Source organism: Nycticebus coucang, chromosome 8 (genome assembly GCF_027406575.1).
Source record: "Nycticebus coucang isolate mNycCou1 chromosome 8, mNycCou1.pri, whole genome shotgun sequence".
Lineage (NCBI taxonomy): Eukaryota > Metazoa > Chordata > Mammalia > Primates > Lorisidae > Nycticebus > Nycticebus coucang.
The window spans coordinates 110,704,420-110,728,768 of NC_069787.1; the positions used below are offsets into that span (position 1 = coordinate 110,704,420).

The following is a 24,349-nucleotide window of genomic DNA, read 5'->3' on the forward strand; positions in this document are numbered from 1 at the left end:
GGATTCTACTACAAAACTCTTAGAAGTGATCAGGGAATACAGCAGCGTCTCAGGTAACAAAATCAACATTCATAAATTGGTAGCCTTTATATATACCAACAATAGTCAAGCTGAAAAAACAGTTAAGGACTCTATTCCATTCACAGTAGTGCCAAAGAAGATGAAATATTTGGGAGTTTATCTAAGAAAGGACGTGAAAGATCTCTATAAAGAGAACTATGAAACTCTAAGAAAAGAAACAGCTGAAAATGTTAACAAATGGAAAAACATACCATGCTCATGGCTAGGAAGAATCAACATTGTTAAAATGTCCATACTACCCAAAGCAATATACAATTTTAATGCAATCCCTATTAAAGCTCCACTGTCATACTTTAAAGATCTTGAAAAAATAATACTTCGTTTTATATGGAATCAGAAAAAACTTCGAATAGCCAAGACATTACTCAGAAATAAAAACAAAGCAGGAAGAATCACGCTACCAGACCTCAGACTATACTATAAATTGATAGTGATCAAGACAGCATGGTACTGGCACAAAAACAGAGAGGTAGATGTCTGGAACAGAATAGAGAAGCAAGAGATGAACCCAGCTACTTACCGTTATTTGATCTTTGAGAAGCCAATTAAAAACATTCAGTGGGGAAAAGATTCCCTATTTAACAAATGGTGTTGGGTGAACTGGCTGGCAACCTGTGGAAGACTGAAACTGGACCCACACCTTTCACCATTAACTAAGATAGACTCTCACTGGATTAAAGATTTAAACTTAAGACACGAAACTATAAAAATACAAGAAGAGAGTGCAGGGAAAACCTTTGAAGATATTGGCCTGGGTGAGTATTTTATGAGGAGGACCCTCTGGGCAATTGAAGCAGTTTCAAAAATACACTACTGGGACCTGATCAAACCAAAAACTTCTGCACAGCCAAGAACATAGTAAGTAAAGGAAACAAACAGCCCTCAGAATGGGAGAAGATATTTGCAGGTTATGTCTTCGACAAAGGTTTAATAACCAGAATCCACAGAGAACTCAAATGTATAAGCAAGAAAAGAACAAGTGATTCCATCACAGGGTGGGCAAGGGACTTGAAGAGAAAATTCTCTGAAGAAGACAGGCGCACGGCCTACAGACATATGAAAAAATGCTCATCATCCTTATTCATCAGAGAAATGCAAATCAAAACTACTTTGAGATATCATCTAACTCCAGTAAGATTAGCCCATATCACAAAATCCCAAGACCAGAGATGTTGGCATGGATGTGGAGAAAAGGGAACACTTCTACACTGCTGGTGGGAATGCAAATTAATACATTCCTTTTGGAAAGATGTTTGGAGAACACTTAGAGATCCATTAAGTAATTTTTGTTTAGCTTCTTGCCATAATAAACCATGACTGACATTTTCAATCAGACAATGATCTGTTGTGGAGGGATGTCCTGTGTGTTATTAAAGTTTAGCAACATCTCCACCCTCTGCCTGTCAGATGTCTGTAGCACATTCCCCCAGTTGTGGCAAGAAAAAGAAAATGTCTCCATGGCCAATGTCTTCTGAGAGTTAAAGTCGTTCCACTAGTACAGTGAGATGACAGCAAATGAACTTGAAACTGTGGTTTTGATGCCCTTCTCTGATCCAGATTGCTAATTCAATAGCTGATAATTCTAAGGGAACACGAATAAACACGAATAATTAGACACCCGATGGTTATCACAACTTACAGAAAAAAAGCAACAAAGAGAAACACAAATATTAGAATAGACATAAAGTACTTAAAAATAAGCATATTCAATATATTTAAAGCGACAGAGGACTATAAAAGTAAGAGGCATTTATCAGGAATGAAAAACAGCAGTCAGAAAAAGAATATGATGGATAAAATAAATATGACCATGAATACACCTGAAGAAGTGATAAACGGGAAACCTGATTAAAGAACTCTTGAAGGAGAAAACAAGGAAGATGAAAGAGATAAAAGAACATTTAAAAATTTTAAGAGACATGGAGGGTAAGAACTACAGGCACGTTTAACAATAAACCTGAACAAAGGTTAAAAAAAAAAAAAAAGAACTACAGGCGCAACATTTAGATAGAAAGAGTATCAGATTTAGATGAAAATAAGAATATAAATAAGGGAAAGAAAATAACTTTGAACATATAATTTTATATCTAGCCAAATTGTTGTTCAAAAGTGAGAGCAAAATGACAGTATTTTTAGGCATACAAGGCCTCAGAAGTATGTCATCAAGACTGATATTAAAAACATTTTTTGGAGGATATATTCAAATAGAATGAGAAATTTAAAAGCTGCTGGAAGGTTTATGAGAAATATTAGGATACCATGGAATACTATTCAGCCATAAAAAAGATGGTGACATCACGTCTTTTTGTATTAACCTGGATGGAGTTGAAACACATTCTTCCTAGTAAAGTATCACAAGAATGGAAAAGCCATTATCCAATGTACTCAATACTAGTATGAGGCCAGTAGACAATCTATTGTATGTCCACATAGGAGAAAAACTCATTTCAATGCAAGTTGGGGGGAGGTGGGAGGGGCAAATGGGAGGGGGATGAGGTTCTCGCACTGAATGGGCACGGTGTGGGGGTGTTTGGTACACCTTTTGAGTGTGGGTCATAACTAGAAGAGTGACCCTACCTAACAAATTCAAATATTTTGAGCTGCTTATTTGTACCCTCACATTAACCTGAAATTTTTAAAAAAATGTAATACAAGAAGGGCGGCGCCTGTGGCTCAAAGGAGTAGGGCGCCGGCCTCATATGGTGGAGGTGGCAGGTTCAAACCCAGCCCTGGCCAAAACCTGCAAATAAAAGTCATACAAGAAAAAATTATTGAGTAATGCACTTTTAGGCAAAAGTTTACAAAGTTTCTTTTCTACCCCACCCATATATTTGAGGATTAAATAAAATGCCATAATATATTTTCAATACTAAAATAAATCATTCATTAATGTTAGATATTCATCCCTAATAGCTGGGCATTTGACCAGCATATTCTAAAATGTTGATGTCGGGCGGCGCCCGTGGCTCAGTCGGTAAGGCGCCGGCCCCATGTACCGAGGGTGGCAGGTTCAAACCCGGCCCCAGCCAAACTGCAACCAAAAAATAGCCGGGCGTTGTGGCGGGCGCCTGTAGTCCCAGCTACTCGGGAGGCTGAGGCAAGAGAATCGCTTAAGCCCAGGAGTTGGAGGTTGCTGTGAGCTGTGTGAGGCCACGGTACCCTACCGAGGGCCATAAAGTGAGACTCTGTCTCTACAAAAAAAAAAATAAATAAAACGTTGATGTCATGTAAATGGTCATGTTAAATATAAAATGGCCATATCAAGGCAAACCTTTCATATGGACATGGGACGTAATCACAAACAGTATCCACTATTGTACAATCCCATGATAAAATTATTTTATAAATCTGAATTTATCCAGAAAAAGATATTTTTCATGTTACGTCAAGCTGAAAAAGATGGCCCTTCTTTAAAGAATCTTAAAGTCTGCCTCTTATAAATAAATAGTTGGTAATAGCTATTTTTGCACTAAATTGTTAAACAGTGATTTTAAAAAAATACATACCGGGGTCATATAGCCTGCTAAAATTTTTGTTACTTAAAAGTACTCTATTGAAAAAAACTCTAGGAACAAAGAAAAGAAGACAAAGTGCATCCGTCATTAAATCTGCCTGTCCCAGACATGTCATGAGTCTATTCATTCATCTTGTTTAATATTTTACATCCTTTAACATTTTATACTTTCATGTAAAATTAGTCTAAATATCTGCAAAATATGAAGCTATTGAATTATATTTCTAGATAGTTGTTGCTCATTTTTAAAGATATTAAATGATGTACATTTACCTTACATCAAGCTATCTCACAACATTTTTCTTTCAATTTTAATAGTTTTTTTTTTTTTTTAAAAATAGGGTCAAACAATGGCAGATTTATTTATTTCTAAATTTTCACTTTTTTGCAATTTTTTTCTTATTGGATTTTCTAGAATTTCTATGTCACTCTCTTCTGTTTGTCCCTCCACGTAGTCTCTGCTTTGGGACACAGACCACAGAAATGTTATCAGTAGCCTGTGCTTACAGGGGAGAGGGAAACTTGAATATTTATTTCCTGACTTTTTCTCCCTGAAATGATGTCTTGAACTAATATATCCTTGAACAGAAGGTTATTGCTTTCACAAGGTGAGCTGGTCCCCAAACTTTCTCCCCCTGGGTCCTAGCGACCACTCTCTCCTCTTGTTCCTTCAGACCTAAAAGTGGTAACTGCCCACTACTAAGCTTCAGATTCCGGCAATATTCTTGGTGGTTCTTCTGTAACTGGAATTTCAAAAAGACGTCTATAAATAAAACCTTTTTCAATTATCCAATTTCACATTGCCATTTAGGATAATATTTGAGTTATATTTAAATCATTTCATTTTATTCCTTTTTTACTTAGAATTTTTCTTGGTAATGCTGCTGTATAAAATCAAATACCTTTTCCTCACTGAATCAATCATACGGTTTAGTCTCCTTTAAGTTACTGACATAACGGATTATATTAATATATGTCACGACATTGCGCACTCTTACTTTCATGGAATATTCTGCTTAGTTAGCATTATTATTCTTTAGATGAACTTATTGGTTTGACAAATATTTACTGGTAATCTCCACTGAGACAGGCTACATTCTAGGCATTGGTAAGACATGAGTAAACAAAATCGCTGAATGTGTGCAAGTAGCATTATCGAGTATTTTACAAGTGTTTATTTAAATGAAATTTTTTAACTTATATTGCAAGAGGGATGGTTTTACTTTTTTCCCCATCTTTTGGCTGTTCTTTTTTCAGATTTTGATTTTAATATGTCATTGTAAAATACATTGAGATATTTTTCATGTTTCTAGGTGGTTTGCAATAGTTTGACATTTTTGTCAGAATTCTCTGTCTTCAAAATCAGATCTAATTAAGCTGAGAAACCACCTGAACATGGTGCCTTTTTCATAGTAGATCTTTAGTCATCCTTCTGATCTCCTCTGTGGTATTTAGACTGTTCACATTTTCCATTTTTTCTGGGGAAATTTTTATAATTGCCTTTGGGTTTTTAATTTTTTTTTGCTAATGAGTTGCATAAAGTATTAATTACTGCATTATCTATATACATGTTTCCTTTCCATTAGCCAATCTTTTATATTGTTTGCTTCCTTCTTTTTTTGCTCAGTGAAGCTCAAAAGGATTTCACCTGTTCTTATGGTCTTTTTAATGAATTAATTGTGAAATCTATTTGTCTACTTTGTGCTGTTATTATTTTCCATTTTATTATTCTTGACGTTCGTTTTTGGGAATTACCTGTTCTTGACATCTTTGGCTTATTTTGTTATTGTTCTTCTGGTTTCTCATGGCAAACGCTAAATTCCTTCATACTTTTTCTTCTTTAATAATGAAAATATTTAATATCACAAATCTTCCTCTAATTTTCCTTTGGCTTTTCTTGTATCTTAGGTAATGGTCCTGAATTTCTTCTTTACTTTGCATTCTAGATAGTAAACTTTTTTTCCTCTTAATTTATTCTTAATTTTCAATTAAAGATTCCTTCCTTCCTCCCTCCTTTCCTCGCTCCCTTCTTCCCTTCCTTTCTTCTTTCTGTAGATTGTGGTGAGAGAAGTTTGCCAGTAAACTCTCTACTCTTCTTCAGATTCGTTGATATTTCTTTGTGGCTAAATATTTGACCAATGTTTGGAAATTCCCTTGGAAATACCAAAAGCAGCTTTTCTTTGATTAAGGAGGCAAAGGTTTATTACTTATCGATACATCAAGTTGATTAATTGTATTTAATTCTTTAATTTTTATTTCTCTACTAGATTTACCTAATTCTAAAAGAAGTTTTGAAGGCACCAACTACAATTGAACTTTTACCAAAGACTTCTTATATTTTTAAAACTTTTAAAAATTAAAAGTTTTTCTTGACAAATTATTTTTCATACAAATTATGCCATTTATCATGCCTCATGTATTCTAATTCCTATTTAGTGCTTTTAATCTTAAATTATATCTTGTTTGATATTGTTACTGTCACTCAATTTTCTTTGTGTTTGCATTTGCCTGATATCTCTTGGCCTATCAATTTATTTGCAAGTTGTTTTTTTCTTAACCACTCCTTAATGTGTTTTTGTAAAGTACATATAGGAGGGTTTGGTTTTTAACTATTCAGAAGACTCTTGTTAAAAAGATACAGACAATTAATGACAATTAAGTTTATGGGGGGGAAGCAGAAAGAGGGATGGAGGGAGGAGGGTGGGGCCTTAGTGTGTGTCACACTTTATGGGGGCAAGACATGATTGCAAGAGGGACTTTACCTAACAATTGCAATCAGTGTAACTGGCTTATTGTACCCTCAATGAATCCCCAACAATAAAAAAAAAAAAAAAAAACTAAAAAAAAAAAAAAAAGATACAGACTATTTATATGTATAACAGACTCCAATGTTCATTGAGATGATTTTCTAGCATTTGTTAGATAACGTATTCTTGCCTATTTTAAATGGCTTTCTTTTATACAGACAGATGAGTGATAATCCTGGCTAAGGCTAGGATGCCGGAACTTCAGTTCCATCTCTCTGTAGTCTGAAGATAATACTCCACCCTCTCTCTCTTCTAACATCAAATGTTGCCAATGAGAAGTTACTGCCAATCTGTTTGTTTTTATTTACAGGTAATAGTTCTCTCTGGTTTTCTCCTTGCAAAATTTTCTCTTCTTCCTTGTGGTTTAGGAATTTTGCCCGAATATGTACTTTAGGATTTTCTCATCAGTCCTGCCTGAAACTGGGTAAGTTCAGATGGATTTAACCTGCAGTCTTGGGTTTTTTGTTTTATTCTGTTTTAGCCCAGAGAAATTATACTTTATTTGCTTAATTATTCCTTATTCTTTACCTATTCCTTTTTCCTCCTCTTGGAACTATTATTATTCACATGTGATGTTGCTTGGACGTATACACCAAGTTTTCATTGTTTCCTTCATGATTTGCATATTTTTATATTTTATTTTGTGCTTTCAGAGTATGCCTTCTATTTAATCTTTCACTAATTCAGGTCTTACCCACCCTGCCCTCTTTTTTATCTACTTAATTGTTTACTTGGAAAATCATGGCTGTTCAAATTATCCTCTGCGTAGGGCAGGACTTTATGCCCTGTGCACTCTGTTTTTTCTGACCAATCTCCTCCTGTCAGGCTGCCAGAAAGTCTTGACATGTTTTTATTTTTCTTGGTTGGTTTATGAGCACTTAAGGCTGCTTGTTGGATCAACCTCTGTGATAGCAGTGCTGTAAACGTGGAAGCAGGTAGCTGGGGTGGCCACCCTTTTACCCAGTAACCCAGGCGATCACGTTCACTCATGCAAGGCCAATGTCAACCTACTACCCCCTTCCTCTCTCAAGGTCCATAGATTTCTATAACCCCAAACTATTTTCAGTATTCGTTGTTTTACAGTCTCCACCTCAAGACTTCTTTGAACCTGGAATCTAGGTTCTCATGCTGCTTACAGTATAGAAAGCTTATCTGTTATTTCCATGGGGTCTGCACAAAGCTCCAGGCTTCACCAGCCCTCCATTGCATATAGGAACCAAGAGCCCTTTGCCTTAGCACAGTTCGATAAATCGGAATAATACAGGCAAGAAACCCAAGTTAAGGTCACTACTTTCCCAGAATCCACTGCTGACCTTCATGAATTGTTTAGGATGATTGTAATATTAAGTTTTGAATGACCGTCTAGGGCCAAGTCACTCACCTCTACACCTTAGTTTGCTCTTTTGTACAATATGAGTGTTAAATGATTCCTGAAGTCTCTTTCCACGAAAATATCCTATAATTCTATTATTTTTAAATCATTATTTTTATCATCCAGAAGCAATGTACACATAATGTCTGGCTCGTACGGTGAAGAAAGCTATAAAAATTTTTATGAGGCAATTTGGGAAATTTTAACCTAGTGATATGTTTGAAAACATTTCAGAATCATATGAGTTTTCTATTGTTGGTGTAACAACTTATCACAAAATTAGTGGTTTTGTGATTAGGGGATCACAAAACAGATTCATGACAGTTCTGCAAATCAGAGGTCTAATACAAGTCTCACTGGGATAAAATCAAAGTGTCCGCAGAGCTGCAGTCCTTTCTGGAGCCTCTGGGTAATGAGTTTTCTTGCCATTTCCAGGTTCCAGAGTCTACCCACATTCCTTGGCTTGTTTTAGCCCAGGACTTCCATCTTCCAGATCAGTGACATGGTTTCTCTCTGTGCCTTTTTCTCACAGTCACATGTCCTCTAATTACAGCCAGGAAAGGTTCTCCAACTTTAGAAACACATGTGATTAGAGGGGGCCCTTCCAGATAATCTAGGGGGAATGTCTACATTTCAAAGTCCTCAACTTAATCACATTTTCAAAGCTCCTTTTGCCATGCTTGGTGACATATCCACGGGTTCTAGAGATTAGGGCAAGGACATCTTTAGAGGGCCATTATTTTTATACCACAAAAATTTCTGTAATATTTTAAGTGTGATGGTGGCATTGTGGTTATGCTTAAAAGGGAAATTTATCTGTGGCTGCTTTATTTGACCAAGGATCCAGATGATATCTGTATATTCCATGTAGATGATATAAAGAGTGGTAAAATAGGATACTTCTTTGCTGCAATATCATTCTAGCTACTAATTCAGAAGACATCATAGAATTAGAAAAGAATCACCTTTTTGTCAATCCTAAGGCAACTAATAGGCTCAAACTATAAGCATTGGTGGAGGAAACAATTCCATGGAAGTTTCATGGGGAATTTCAAAAGCAGGGATCAGGCTTGCACCAACTGAACCCACTGATGACACTTAGCACCAGTAAAAGTTGATGCCCATACTCTCAGTGTGACTAAAAGTCACTGAGTGACTTCCAATATGATGCCACAGGGTATTCAGAGTACCATCTGTGTGCTTTTCTTGCAAAATCAGGTGAACTTGAATCTAATCAAGACTCTTTACAGCTAACTCTGAGGATACAGGAACAATTAAATGGTACCAGAGAAAGCAGATCAATCTAGAATGTGGGGAGATCTCTGACCCAATTTACTCAATAATAGCATGAAAAGAAAAGGGAGGAGGGAGCATTGAATTAAGGGAAAATGCAGAGATGTGACAACTGAATGTCACTCGGGAAACGTGCTTGGGTTCTGATTAAAAACAAAGAGCAAAAATCAAGAAAATATAAACATGGAGTGAGCATAAGATGATACCAATAGATTATAAAAAAATTTGCAGGCTCGATAATGATTTCACAGTTACATAAGAAGAATTTCCACAACTTTAAAGATCCATACCAAAATACCTTGGGATAAAATGATAATGTCAGAGATTCACTTTTAAAAATTACTACCCTTCATCTAGGAAAATAGATATAAAAGTGTAGTTGTGTCTTATTCAAAGCAAAATTACCACATTACTTCTATTACACTCTCAACCGAACAATTTACAAATGAATGTTGGTCAGGGGAACATTCTACGGACCAAGCATGCAGATTTGTGGAAATCCATTATTACTGTCAGGAAAACAAACAAAATGTGTATGTGTCACTGTATTATGCTGATGGTAAAATAGCAGCCCCACCTTAGTGTAGCATAAAAATGATAATAATACAAGATAAAAAATAACGCCTGCTTGTATTATCTCATTTAACCCTTACAAATCATCCCTCAAGTAAATCGGATATCCCCATTTCACAGACAGAGAAACTGAGTCTTGAGTGGATCAGACAGAATGAGATTTTAACATGGCCTGTCTCATCCCATGTACAGTATTTCTAATATTTAATGCCTTATCTATTATTCAATAAATATTTACAAAGTGCTATGCAAAACTCAGTGAGTCTTTGTGTTTTAAAACATCTGTACATGCTTTCTTAGATCTATTTAGTGTTGAATGGATCCCGTTAAGCATGATGTATATTTTGCCTTGTTTACGTAGAGAACTGAACTAACAATTTCCATCAACTAAACATTTTAAATCTTAAACTTGATGGAAAGGGTTATGGGCTATATTTTCCAACTGGCTACCCAGGTAGTCTTTATTTACTCCTAATAACTATGTGTTTCTGATATTGAGTCTATACAATTTAAGGATGTTAAATGCATCAACATAGTTTTGAAGCCAGGCTGACATAATATAAATGTCAAGTCTTTTGGATCTGTGACAAGTTATATAAAACAAAACACTAATGGGCATTAAAAAAAAAATAAAACCTCTGAGATTGTCAGTGTTTACGGACTTGTTATTTATGCTCTAAGGAAAAGAACACCATTGAGACATTTGGGCAGGAATTTATTTAACCTGCTTTTCCCAAGTTAGAGGCCAGAGTATTTATGGTTGAAATGGCATATATATACTATGTAAATTATATAGATATTTACTCTGTCTTCTCTTTGCTTCTGAAGCATGGGTGTAAATTAGTTTATGGGTTATTACGCATTGGAGCAGAAAAGTGAGACTAGCAAAAGAGGCTTCAGAAAGAAAATTTCAGACATATTTGCTCACTCTCATAAAAATAAATTGCATGTATTTCACCACACGGCACAATCTATGCAGTGCATTGTATCTGTACGTAACTCTTTTGCTTATTGTGGTATTTCTGTGAAGGATCATGTTTTTGCCTTCCAATAGTTTAATTTCTCTATTGCTTTATAGCAGTAGTGTCCAACAAAAATATAATGCAAGCCATCTATATAATTTAAAAATTTCCAGGAGACATACTAAAAGAAGAAAAAAGAAAACAGGTAAAATTAATTTTAATGGTATATTTTTATTCAATATTAAGTGAATATTGACATTTCAACATGCAATTAATATTGTATAAAATTATTAATGAGATTTTTTTATATTAAATCTTTGAAACTTAGGTGTGTTTATACTTGCAGCACATATCAACTTGGAGAAGTCACATTTCAAGTGTTCAACAGCCACGTGTATCTTGTAGCTACCGAATCGCTCTAGAGTTTGTGCTGAGTTATCTGACATTAACCTAAATGATGACACCTTGGATTAGTCCTCTTGGGAGAAAACTGACCAATTCTATAAAGTAAGATTATCTTCTAGTTGTGAATGCTGCATTAATACTTCTGGAGTTCAAAGTAGTGCAGCTGTATTTCGGTCTCAGTGCAGCTGCATCATACAAAATGCAGACATTTTAATCTCAATAGGAAGCGGGCCCATTGATGAAGTGAGGAAATGCACACGTGGGCTGGAATGAGTGTTTTCCTGAGACCTCGGAGGAAGTGTCAGTTCTGTAAATACCAGGATGAGTTTTTGGCATCTTCTGGGTGATTATTTAATACTTGATGTAATGTGCTGAGTCCTTCCTTTTCCTAAAGGAAGCTATTATTTTGAATATCTTTCAACCTAGAAAAAACATACTGTTATAACTTCTACCAGTCTACCAACCATAGCTTGGCATGCTCTGGAAAGTGTTCAGCCCCTGACCACCAGGTAAACAGGGAGAAAGAAATACTTACCCGGTTTCCCTGAAAATAAGACATCCTCCGAAAATAAGACCCACTTACAGGAAAGATAAGACGTCCCCTGAAAATAAGACCTAGCGCATCTTGGGGAGCACACCTTAAAATAAGACACTGTCTTATTTTCAGGGAAACAGGGTACTATGTGGCTGGATAAGAAGAAAGGCATATACTTTTATTTTAGTGGATATGTCTTTTTCAGGGGACAGAAACCAATATTACCACTCACCTATGTGCTGGGAGCCCCACTTTCACCTTGAGTCACTGTTCCTTTTAGGGGCATGAGACACGTTATCCCTGAAGGTGAGTGGGGATAGTCACTGCTTCGAATTTGAGAAGAGATCACCTTTGACCTTCCACACTTTGCTCTAGCAGTTTCTTCCTCAAACTTATTAATTAATTTAAAAGGTATTTATTAAAAGCCTACTGTTCTAGATATGAGTATTATAAGACTGAAAAGACAGGGAAATATCCAGAATAATAGAACAACATGCCCTCTCACATAGGACACAAAGAAATACTAGATCAACAGTGATTAGTGATGGGGAGGAAAGTAAAACAAGGACAGGCATGGGGAACACTGTGATTTGGGGTAGTCTGTAGGGGGTGGTGGTGCATATGATGGGCAAGCAAGGGTCTTATCGAGGTGGCATTTTAGTAAAGACCTGAAGAAGGTAAGGAGGCAGCCACAGCCATACAGGGATGCTGGAATCCCTAGGTATCTGTACTCCCTGTGAGACCGCCCTGCTTATCTCATCTACCCCACATAAAGGCATACTTCAGACTTACTAGTCAAAATGATTACCTTATACAGTCTAAATCACTGAGCTGAGACCCCAGTTGTACTGGGACTCTCCTGAAGACACAGGAGGACAGTTGAAGGTCAGAGAGCCCCTTTACAAGTTTTGGCCATTTGCAAAACGAGGGCTGTTCCGTAAATGACCTCTTGCTAGTTTCTGGGGCTTTTGTCTGTTGCCTTGGGTTTCGCTTCTCTCTCCTCCCCACCCCCCGACTCTTCTGTAGTACCTGAGATAGAGCTGGCTCATTGTTTGAGCTCTCTATACACCTCTCTCCCTTCACATAGCCACTCAGCACACATCATCTCTTTGGCATCTCTGCCCTTAGCTACCTGCTCATTGGTAAGTGCTGCCGCTGACCTTCACCTCATCAGCAAGATCTTCACCAGTAAGGAAAGGAGGAAATATAATTAATTAATAATTAAATCATCCTCACTGGAGCCAATGGAAAACTGGCTGGGGAAGAGTCTGAAACATGCAGGAAGAATTAGATTTAAGTTTAAATGTGTCTCTGTAAAAGATAAATATGAAGAGATAATAACGCCTAGCTAAAATGTGGCTAAGGCTAAATGGGAAAGAATTAATTTAAAAAAGGCCAAGAAATATCAAACCTGGAGAGCATGGTTTCTCTCTCATAAATTAGTGAGTCACAATAGTTTAGGCAATAAATGAATAATTGTGGGGTAAGACTGACGAGGTGTTTTAAGGTTATTGAAGATCTTAAATTGCAGAAATTTAGCAGAGAGTGGGTTCAGCGTGTTTTAATATAACAATTAGCTCCCAGTAAAAGGAGGGAACGTAAGTGCTCCTGTTTGTGTGCCAGCTTCTGCTGTACAGATCATCTCTAACACTTGCTGAGTTGGGGTTAGAATCCCAGACTATTTGGGTGGCAGGCTTTGGATTGATGTTTACTTTCTTTGCAACAAAAGCCTCCTTTAAAATAAACACCCTCCAGGAGGGTGATTGGTGGGATTACACCTGTGGTGCATTTTCAAGGGTACATGTGAAACTTAGTAAATATAGAATATAAATGTCTTAACACAATAACTAAGAAAATGCCAGGAAGGCTATGTTAACCAGTGTGATGAAAATGTGTCAAACTGTTTATAAAACCAGTGTATGGTGCCCCATGATCACATTAATGTACACAGGTATGATTTAATAATAAAAAAAATAAAATAAAAACCAATCTCACAGAAATGAGAATCATTGAACGTTAAAGCTGGAAGGATATTAGCACTCTGAAACTTTTCATCCTAGAGATGAAGAGTCAGTTTCTTCATCTGTAAAAATAAAGGAGTTGAAAGAGAGGATAGATTTCAAGGATCTACAAAATCTGGAGAGGCTAAGTGGTTGCCCAAAGTTGCACAGCTGGCCTGTGCCAGACTTGGAAAGTGGACTTGGGTCCTAGTACCTTCTTTATGGTTGTGAGCCAATTTTATATTTTAATAAATCAAATCAGCTCAGTTGCACGACACAATGCAGATAAATAACCAGCTGACAGAGTTGGATTTTTTCCCATTTCAATCAGTTTTCCGGTGCTGTGTAAACATAACCTCAGGGGTATCACCAGCCACAGAAGGAACAAAGCTCGAACACAACTCAATTGAGTTTAGAGCCAGCTGAGTCACTCAATAGAATACAACAAACTCAGCCTTCAGCACTGGGACAAGGAAATAATGGATGCTGTGCTTTTCAATTTGCAGAGTTGTGCAGAGGTGGCCTGAAATGAAACTTGACCCTGAAAGGTGGAATGCCCATGTATGACAGAAGAGAGCAAACGTAACTAGTTAGAAATCACCGAGGGGATAAAAACACTTTGTCTTGAGTCCATGCTTCTAGAGGCTGCCAAGAGATTTCTGCACTTTCCTAGGGCTGTGTGAACTCTGGGTAAAATCTTTTAGCAATGACATAGTAACCAGGTTATCCCTAACCCTAGGGATGGTCTTGGTGCTGATCCTCTAATCTATGCCCTGAGTTCTATATCTGAGACCCGCTTTCATTTCATTCCTTTTCATTATATACTAATCCTCCCCCCCACACACAACCTTAAGCAAAATAAAACATGGCAAACTAGGGAAAATATTTGTGACTTATATCCCAAAGAGTTATCTCTAATATGTATATTAAGGGCTTCTAAAATTTGAAATGTAAAAGACCAACAACTCTACTGGAAAGGACACCTTATAAATAGTTGGCTTTCAAAAAGATATGAACAAATGTTCAACCTTACTCGTAATAAGAGAAGTACTAAGTCAAACCACAGGGACATATAAATCCTCCCCTAACATAAGGATAATACCCCCAAATTTTGATAGCTTACTGCATTGGAAAAAGTCTTCACAAGGGCTGTCATATACTACTGGTATGAACACAAAATGGGATAAACTTTAGGGAGAGGAATTTGACATCTAAGAATATTACAAAGCATGTGCATTTATCAGTCTCTAGAAATCTTTCCCAAAGAAATACTGGCAAAATGTACAGGGCTGTTAATTACAGTGCCATTCATAATTGCAAAAGAGAAGATTGAAACCAAATATCCCTCCATAGAGGACGGGATGAATAAATCGTGAAGTATTGTGTAGCTGATAAAGAGAATAAGAAAGATCTTTCTATGTTGCGATGCAGTAATCCCCCCCAAATACTGTAGATCCGATGAATGTAGGTAAAGAGCCACAGGTAGAGCAGCGTACAGTAGAGTATGGTGCATATTTATATAATTGCTTTAATTATGAAATTTTAGGTAAGCTAAGAAATGACTAAAATCATTGGAAAGTTAGGGTGTGGAGGACAGACATGGAAGCTGCATTTCTCCTACTTTGTTTCATGGTTTTGATTCTGGAATCCTGTAGATATTTAATCTAATTTTAAAACAAAAAATAAAAAGCAAAATAAAACAAATGAATATTATCATATAGTGACTTGTGGCTTGACCACACAGAGGAACTATTTCAAATGGTTTTAAAACAGAGTAATTTTTAATTGTATATCGTTAGTAGGATATATCCAGAGTTTAACAATGACTGCTATGAAATCCTAAACAGTTTTGTTATCATCTATTTAGTAATATGTACATTATAATTTTGAGAATATATATATTTTAAGCAAGCAAGGAATTATATTAATATGTTGGAAGAAGAAAAGTAGGCAGAAGAAAAATGAAAATGCAAATAAAAATTCAAAGCTGTTTAAGTAAAATTGCTATCATGCAATATTTTAATGGAAGATGATGAACAAGAAAATATAATTTCTCCTCAAGAAAATAAGGTCTAGGAACAATGACTAACCCAGCACTATTAAACTCTCAATGCCCACATTTTGTTGTCTAAATGAATTTCACTCTTAGAACAAAGGCTTTTTGAAGAAGTGGCTGATTCCAAGTTAGGGTGCAGGAATTAAATAATATAAAGTTGGAACATCCAGTCCTACCCCAAAGCAAGAAAACTATCAAAAACCATTGGGATTATAACAGAAGTATATGGGAGAAACTTGAAGAGGCTTCCACTTGCCAAAAGTAGAGTATTTTGATCATCAAAAATCATGACAGCATTAGATTGAAATATATCAACTCTGTAAAAATCCATTGTATTCATAATGATACTTTTTAAAAAGCCCCTCTCATTGGTAACGTGGAGAATGCTACGTATTAGTTGGAAAATTGGCAAATAAAGAGAAAGAATAGATCATTTTCCCCGCTTTTTATGTGCGTTTAAACCATCAGGTATTACAATAATTGAACTCAAAACCTATTTCTTTGAGGTGAGTAGAAGGTAATAAATGGAAAAGGTAACTGTGAGTTATCATGCCACCATTTTGTAAGCCCAATAAATACTGGATTAAGCAGTAATGATCAACAGGTACCAAAGCCATAAAATAAGAACCTCTTAAAATGTAAAGTGTCTCAGACATTCATGTGCATATATCACTTAAATTCCAGTCCCCGATTCACTAGGTCTGGGGTGGAGCATTTATAAAGTCAGCCCATGGTGCCAGTGCTGCTGGTCTGAGGGCCGTGCTCAGGAGGAGAAAAGCTGCCCTGACATTCAAGAGCTGGCCTGATACTGCCAGCTGGATCCTAGTCCTGTCAAACATAAACAACATCACAGAAGGACAAGTTCATTCTGTGACCATGAAGATGGGTCAAGACAAAACACAAATAATTAACATTGTGCAAATTGCAAAACTGACCAAAGGTCCCTCTACCCTGCCTAGTATGAGTGACCATTTCTTCTTTACGAAGTATAGCTTTAGGCTCAACCGAATCCTTCCTCCTTCTAAACGAGACTTCCCGAAGATGTCCAGTTTTGAAATTATTCCCAATTCCTGCTGGTGTCTAATCCAGAGCAGAGTCACAGTTCCTTAAAACCTCCCTAAAATCATCAAACATAAACCAAACTCCTACGATTAGTCCCTGCTAACACCCACGGAGATGCCTCATGGTTCTCTAGGGTGAGTAGTCTCACTCACTGTTACGTATAATAAAATCATCTTGTTTAGAGACAGGTGTGTTCAGGTGGTCTCTGCTGAAGTAGCAGTTTGGTATAAAGGGATGGATCGGGCTGACAGCTGAGTCAATAATCACAGTTTGCCTCCTGATGAACACAAGGACCACAGTTCCACCTTTAAAGTAATCACGCCAATCATTCTGATTAAGCCTCTCTCTCTAACCACTGGAGGAGCATCCAGGAACATTATTTAAAGAACCGTGTTCAATTTAATCACAAGACAAATGACCTTTTTCTAACAAATAAATAATAAGAAAAATTTTAAATAGAGGAAGAACTTATAGATTAAAAGGGCCTCAGCAGTCCTATCAATTGTAACGTGTGGCCCTTGTTTGGATCCTGATTTGTGTGTAGTACAGACTGCTGTACCAACTAATAATGATAACAATAATTACAGTAAGACAATTGGGAATATCTGAATAGTGAATAAATCTGTGATATTATTAAAGAAGGACAGTTAATATTTTTATGTTCATAATGGCAATGGTCATTTTTCTGAATATTTACGAATCAAATGATACGACGTGTGGGATTTGCTTTACCACAATAGGTCATGATGAGAGGAAGAGAGTGTGTGGAGCAGACAATAGAGAAAAAGATTAGCCACATTCGCTCACTGCTGAGGGGCATATGGAAATCCTTTTGACTCTTCTTCCTACTTTGGATATGGTTGAAAAGTTCCATAATGAACAATTTTAGAAAGTATTTTAGGCCATTTAATTTGTTTGATCATTTTCAGAAGGTAGAATATATTCAAATAGTATATGTTACAAAGAGGTGGCCAACATATAGAGAATATTTTGTAAACATTATGCCAAATTTTGTAATGAGTATTCTGTAAATAAAGGTATATGTAGCTACAATTTCCCATTTTCCTTTTGTATGGTGACCTTAGGGGCAACTTTTGGGACACCCTGTGTAGCTCAGAATGGCTACATGTTCTAGAGAAATAAACTAAAATGACTTGAAAGAGCCTCCATCACTACTGAGATTGATTTGTGACCCATTTCTTAAGAGCTACTTTTAACAGAATATTCACCTGTTCCTTTCTCTCTTTTTTGTAATTACTAATAGATGTGTCAACTGCAAGCGAAGAAGAATAAGATTTATTACACAGACTCAGGTGATGGTTTTGAGAAAAACACTCAATTTAAATGTCTGAGCCTTTAAAAGAAGGAAATATATTATTTGAACAATTACCTGGATCTGTAGCAGACATCAGTGAACCAAAAAATAAACAGTCTGTGAAATGAAAGTCTCCATTTTCCAGCTGGCCAGCATACATCATGGCCTTCACGAAACCATACATAATTAACCTGTTGAAAAGAAAAAGCAGATTTTTGAAACATCAAGTTAAACTCCATGTAAACCCATGCCGTCAAACTAACATTCTAACGTATTTGTGGGTAAGCATCATGCATCGTGCAAAAATCACCAGCATCCTGCCAACTCAAGGCCATGCCAGCCCTCTGTACACTGGAATCTTTTGCATGTGAGAGATTCATTCACCTGGCAAAGGGTAACAGAACACTTTATAGCATATCTCAATGAAAACAAGATAAATCTCAAGGATATAAAAATAATCTGTCAAACATGGCACAGCAAATCCTGACCCCAAATACAGTTGCTGTGTTGACACTTGTAAATGGATTGCTTTTCCTTGTTTTGTCTGCTGGGGGTGTCTGAAAAGAGTCCAGATTTTAAGTCTGTCACTGTGATGAGAAGGAAATTGGCCACTCACGAGGCTCTCTTGTCATTTACAGCACACGAATCTGCGCTACTCCTGGTGTGAGACACTTCCACACCAGGTAAAGAATTGCTGTTAGGTTGTATGGAACTTCAACTCACTGTCAACAAGAAATACAGAAATGGTTCTGTTTTGATTTTTTTTTTTTTTTTTTATCGTTTGGGATTCTTTGAGGGTATAGCAGGCATCCTCAAACTTTTTAAACAGGGGGCCAGTTCACTGTCCCTCAGACCGTTGGAGGGCCAGACTAGAGTTTAAAAAAAAAAACAAAACTATGAACAAATTCCTACACACACTGCACATATCTTATTTTGAAGTAAATAAACAAAACGGGAACAAATACAATCACACTGCCGCATGTGGCCTGCGGGCCGCAGTTTGAGGACCTCTGGAAGAATTAGGTTGCACTGATTGCATTTGTTAGATAAAGTCCCTGTTTTGATCTTTCAGTGAACGGCTTTATAACCTTACTATCCCCACACCCTGGAACACAAATTGTCTATTTTTGGTATCATTTTCCATCCTGCAATTTTTAATTTGTATTTAATTATTTATTGACTGATTGATTTTGCTAAAATCCTAGCAGAGGAAATGAAGAGATTGGTGAGTTGGACCACAGTAAGATTTAACAACTGTTAGAGTCTGCAGAAACTATAGGTCATGGGACCAATGGGTGTCTAAACACTTAAATGCATTTAAAGTTATTAAAAAAACAAAAACATTCTGAGGTAGTCAAGCTGTAAAAGCCTTAAGATCAGATATTAGAAATTATAATGACAATAAAAGTGAAAACACTTCAATCTACTAAGAAACACTTCTGCGAGAGAATATTTCAGACATACCTGCATTAGATACAAGCTCTACCACTTACAGGCTACATAATTTTAGGCCATTACTAAAATGTTAGGAACCTTGATATCCTTATTCGTGAAGTAGGGATAATGATGATAATCACCCATAGAGTTGTTTTAAGGATTGACTGAGATAACCTATATAGAAGGTGCCCCACAAATGTATATATATTTTAACGAAAAAAGAAAAGGAAAAAAAACCCACTGTTTTAAAACCACACACATTGGTGTGTAGAGTAACTTCGCATTGAGTTCAACGAGGTTTATAATAATGAGCAAAGTAGCAGATAACATTTACTTACCACTTTTACTCCCTCACAAGTTTTAACTCATTTAATCTATACTCTGAACCTAAAAGATAAGTGCTGTCATCTGTATTTTATGGATGAGGAAACAGAACATAGTGTGGTTAACTAATTTGCTTGAGCTGACTCAGCTAGTAAGTTGTGAAGCCCAGGTTTGAATGGAGAGGGTCTGGCTCCAGAACCTTTAATAATACTGTGTGGACAGTATTACCCAGATCACCAGTTTCACATTCTGTTCTCATATAATATATTCTCACTTACCCTGAGAGGTGGTTGGTCTAGGTAGGCAAAGGGACGGCAATGCTGTATCCCTGAGAACTAGGAAGGAATGCTACCCACCTCCGAGTTGAGCTGTTAAGCCAACCAACAGGGCATTAGACCACAGAGGCCCAACATTTCTTTCAGAGTGTGGATTCCAGTATCTTAACCTGGCTGAAGTTATTAAATATCTGAAAGACTGTGCCAGTAGACACAGAGTGGGAGCTGGGAAGAGACAGGTTCAAAGCCACGTTTATGGCCACTCCTTCACCCTCGGCCAGGGGAGGCAGACTGCCAGGTACGGGCATGCAGGTTCTCGGGTGGCATCATTCAGCTTATACATTCATTCAACAGATGCTTATTATGGAGCCCTGATTATGTGTCACACTCTGTGCTAGGGACTTGAGTTACATCAGTGAACAAAGAGATCTGCCTCATGGAGCATGTAGTTTAGCAGGATATATTGGAATAAAAAAATAATCAGAATTACAAATCATGTCTGTTATCCATATTGCTCCCTGAATTGAAACAGGCAAGACTGATCAATACTAGGGCATTCTGGACAGTCATGGCTTTGCCAGAGAAATGCTCCTTGATATTCATCCCTTCAGCCTTTTCTGGTATTAGCCCCAATTCAGCATGGTCCTTTCTCATGTGAACCACACTTCCAACATCAAACATCAATGGGCTCTGGAATCGCTACAATTTTTATGATCTGTGACGATATCTCTGAATTCTGAGGTTAGCCCATTAGTTAACTTTATAGATTCTGAGTCTCGGAATTAAAATGACTTGCTCCGCATTGTGTAGAAGCTATTAAGTTGGATACTGTAAAAATATATGTCCATATACCACCAAGACTTGGCAGGGTTACATGGAAACTGGAAGCCTCGTGGACTACTGCTGGGAATAAAATTAAAGTCCTTTTGGAAGCCAATGGCAGTTTCTTTCCAAAATATTAATTTAAAAAATATCCTTAAAGCTTACTAAGTGGTTTCCTATCAGTTTATAGCAAGAAATTAATCACATATGTACCAAAAGATGTGTATTTAGGTTACTTCAAATCACTTTCACAATAGTGAAAAATTCAAGGCAAAGTCCATGTCCAGTAAGTAACTAATAGGACATACATATGACGGACTGCAATGCAACCATTAAACTACATACAGGAACACAAAGGGGTAAATTTGACAAAACAAATTATAAAGTGATGCGCAGAATAAATCATACTGGCACAGAAGAACAAATTATTAAAATAGTGACAATTTTTAATTTTGTAAAAAGTGAATATATATATTCTAGAAGCATATAGTTCAGCGTTCCTGTTAATAGTGGTCCTATCATGGGATTACGTGGCTTTTTCGCTTCTCTGCGTTTTCCAGTTATTTTAAAATAGCAACCACAATAAAAACAATGTATATTAGAAAGTGCTAATATGGACACAATAGACAATTATTGTGTCATTTAATCATAATCCTATGATTTGTGTACCATAATTATCCCTTTACAAATGAGAAAATTAGGACCCAGAAAGATTAAACAACTTTTCTAAGATCACAGACCTGGATTTGAATCCAGACCCTGAGACACCAAAGCCTACACACTTAACCACCAACTCGATGATTCTTTGAATTTCTTTCGAATTCAGGAGGAAGACCCATGTGTGTGGGTGCACAAAAATACACAAACACTCTCACAGTTTGCTTTAAAAAAAAAAAAAAAAGTAAAGTAAATGATTCATTATTCCAAATCAACTCCTGGACCTAAATTAACTACAATTCTAGTAGTTGAGAAAATAGAAAAATAGAAAAATTAAAATCAAAAGCCCAGTCTGGTGCAAGCTCACTATGGTCACTGTGTTATTACTAATATAACAATGGTCATTATCACTGCTAATTATAAGCCAGTAATTACTATGCATCTACTATGTGCCAGACTTTCTTATAAATGGTAGCTATTGTCATTGTTGCTATATTGTTATTAACAAAACATTGTTGCTACATTGTTGCTATATTGTTATTAACAAAAACAAGTTAGTTATAAATACGTTAACTAGAGGCTAAAAAAATGAGCCGCCAGTCAGCAGCCACCCTATTTGCATAGGCTGCTATATTCCTTCTATTTGCACTTCACGGAGGCATTTCAGAATATGACAGATACAGTTTGATGGGGAGAGGGAATCTGGCCAAGCAAAGTGTATGCAGTAACCCTAAAATGGCAGACCTGAGGGAGATGTCTTCCAGGGGTCTGTCTGAGGTTGGCGACATTTTGGGTTTTAGGGGTGAATAGAAACTGAAACTGCTTCATAAAAAGCAAAATCATCAATAACATTGATTTCAACAAATATCCAATTAGTGTTATTCTTTGAAAAACAGAGTCGGTGCTATGAAGGATACAAAGCTAGATATTCATGACTGGCCTCAAAGGGTAGAGTCTCCCAAGATGATAGTGATATGACCCACTAGAATAGAAGGTGTTGGGCAGGAGGAAATTTGGGGAAATGCTCAATGGCCATTTATTGAGTGTTTATGTTATACATACTGGTTTAAAATCTCATGAGCTTGTTTTATACTATTAAAGCTTCACACCTAAAGCCATGTTGTGAAAGTGTTTCAAAACAAGAAGTTCCAGAAGTTTCCATTCTTTGGATAATTTTGAACTATGTCATTTCATTTCATATTTATTTACTTATTTTTGAGATAGAGTCTCACTTTTTCACCCTCAGTACAGTGTCATGGCATCACAGCTCACAGCAACCTCAAACTCTTGGGCTCGAGTGATCTGTTGCCTCAGTTTTACATTTTTAGCAGAGTCCGGGTCTCTCTCTTGTGCAGACTGGTCTCAAACTACTGAGCTCACGTGATCCACCCACCTCGGCCTCCCAGAGTGCGAGGATTACAGGTGTGAGCCACTGCGCCTGACCTGAAATAGGTCATTTTAGTCTTAGTATTTTAAAGAAGATAGTCCTTTCTCCCCCTTCCTCTTCTTTGCCCCTCCTTTTACTTTTTAAAAAATAGCCTTTAAAAATTTACAACCAGATGACTAGAAAAGGAAGTTTTTTGAATTGTTAGGAATAGGGAAAACAAGTTGTTGTCAGTTTGGAGACAAAGCTGACAGAGAGAGACATCCTTACCTGTGAATGTGTGTGAAACAGGCCACTGCATAGAGCTTCCTCTGTGGTAGGAAAACTCAGGACCTGCAAAAACTTATCATCTGCATTTAGATTTCTGAATTTATGCATTAATGTTTTCCTCTGGATACGTATCTTCCCCTATTTTTTTATTCTTATTTTATGAATTTTCTGGGGCATGCATTCAAGAGCAATACTCCACTGGATAACTAAAAAATTTTTAGTTCTGAGCCAGATGGAATTGGGAAGTTCTTCTAGCCAAATTCATTCATTCTTTCACTCATAAACTTACTAATTTTCACATTGACTCATTCATCCTCATTCAGTTAATAGGTCATTTATAATTCATTATTTTATTCACATTGTGGTTAGGAGCTATGAAAACAAGTACAGAATATATTCATGCACATTTTACCAGCTGGGGATCATTGAAGGGAGATTTTATTTTATAGGAGCATCGCAAATTCAATTTTAGAAATGTTGAGATTAAGTAAGGAGCTAATGAGATGAACCATTGGATATAAAGATTTAGATCTCAATAAAGAGTTTGCTTAGGATACAGATTTGAGAGCAGACACTGTGTGGTGTATGTGTGTTATTTCAACCTTGGATATGGATAAAATTCCAGAGAGAACAGAGTAAAAGAGGGCCTGTGATTGAGATCTGGGAATCTGGAATTTGAAAGGCAGGTTGAGGAGAATGAGCCAACAGAGGGCACCGAGAATCAGTCAACCAAAACGTGAATGAAAATTTAACAGAAAGTCATAGAAGTCAAGGGAAATAATGCTTCAACAAGGCATAATAGTAGGGAAAGAATCCCTATTTAATAAATCTCCATTTAACAAATGGAGAAATGGAATAACAAATGGCGAAATGGATAGTAACATGTAAAAGACTGAAACTAGTGGAGAAGCATGAATCCTATGTACTCAATTTTGATATGAGGACAATTAATGACAATTAAGGTCATGGTGGGGGGGGAGGAAAAGCAGAGAGAGGGATGGAGGGAGAGGGGTGGGGCCTTGGTGTGTGCCACACCTTCTGGGGGCAAGACATGATTGCAAGAGGGACTTTACCTAACAAATGCCATCAGTGTACCCTCAATGAATCCCCAACAATTAAAAAAAAAAAAGACTGAAACTAGATCCATACCCCTCATCACTTATAAAAATTAACACACACTGGGTAGAAGATGTAAATCTAAGACA

General features: G+C 36.7%; 1 protein-coding gene across 3 annotated transcripts in view; it reads right to left on the reverse strand.

Moving 5' to 3' along the window:
- The window catches only part of SLC9A9 (solute carrier family 9 member A9), a 678,779-nt gene that overhangs the window by 481,641 nt on the left and 172,789 nt on the right, over positions 1-24,349 (reverse strand). For all 3 annotated transcript variants that reach the window (XM_053599744.1, XM_053599745.1, XM_053599746.1), the window contains exon 5: positions 18,051-18,166. In XM_053599744.1, the coding sequence (XP_053455719.1) occupies positions 18,051-18,166 (116 nt within the window). The remainder of the gene's footprint in view (positions 1-18,050; positions 18,167-24,349) is intronic.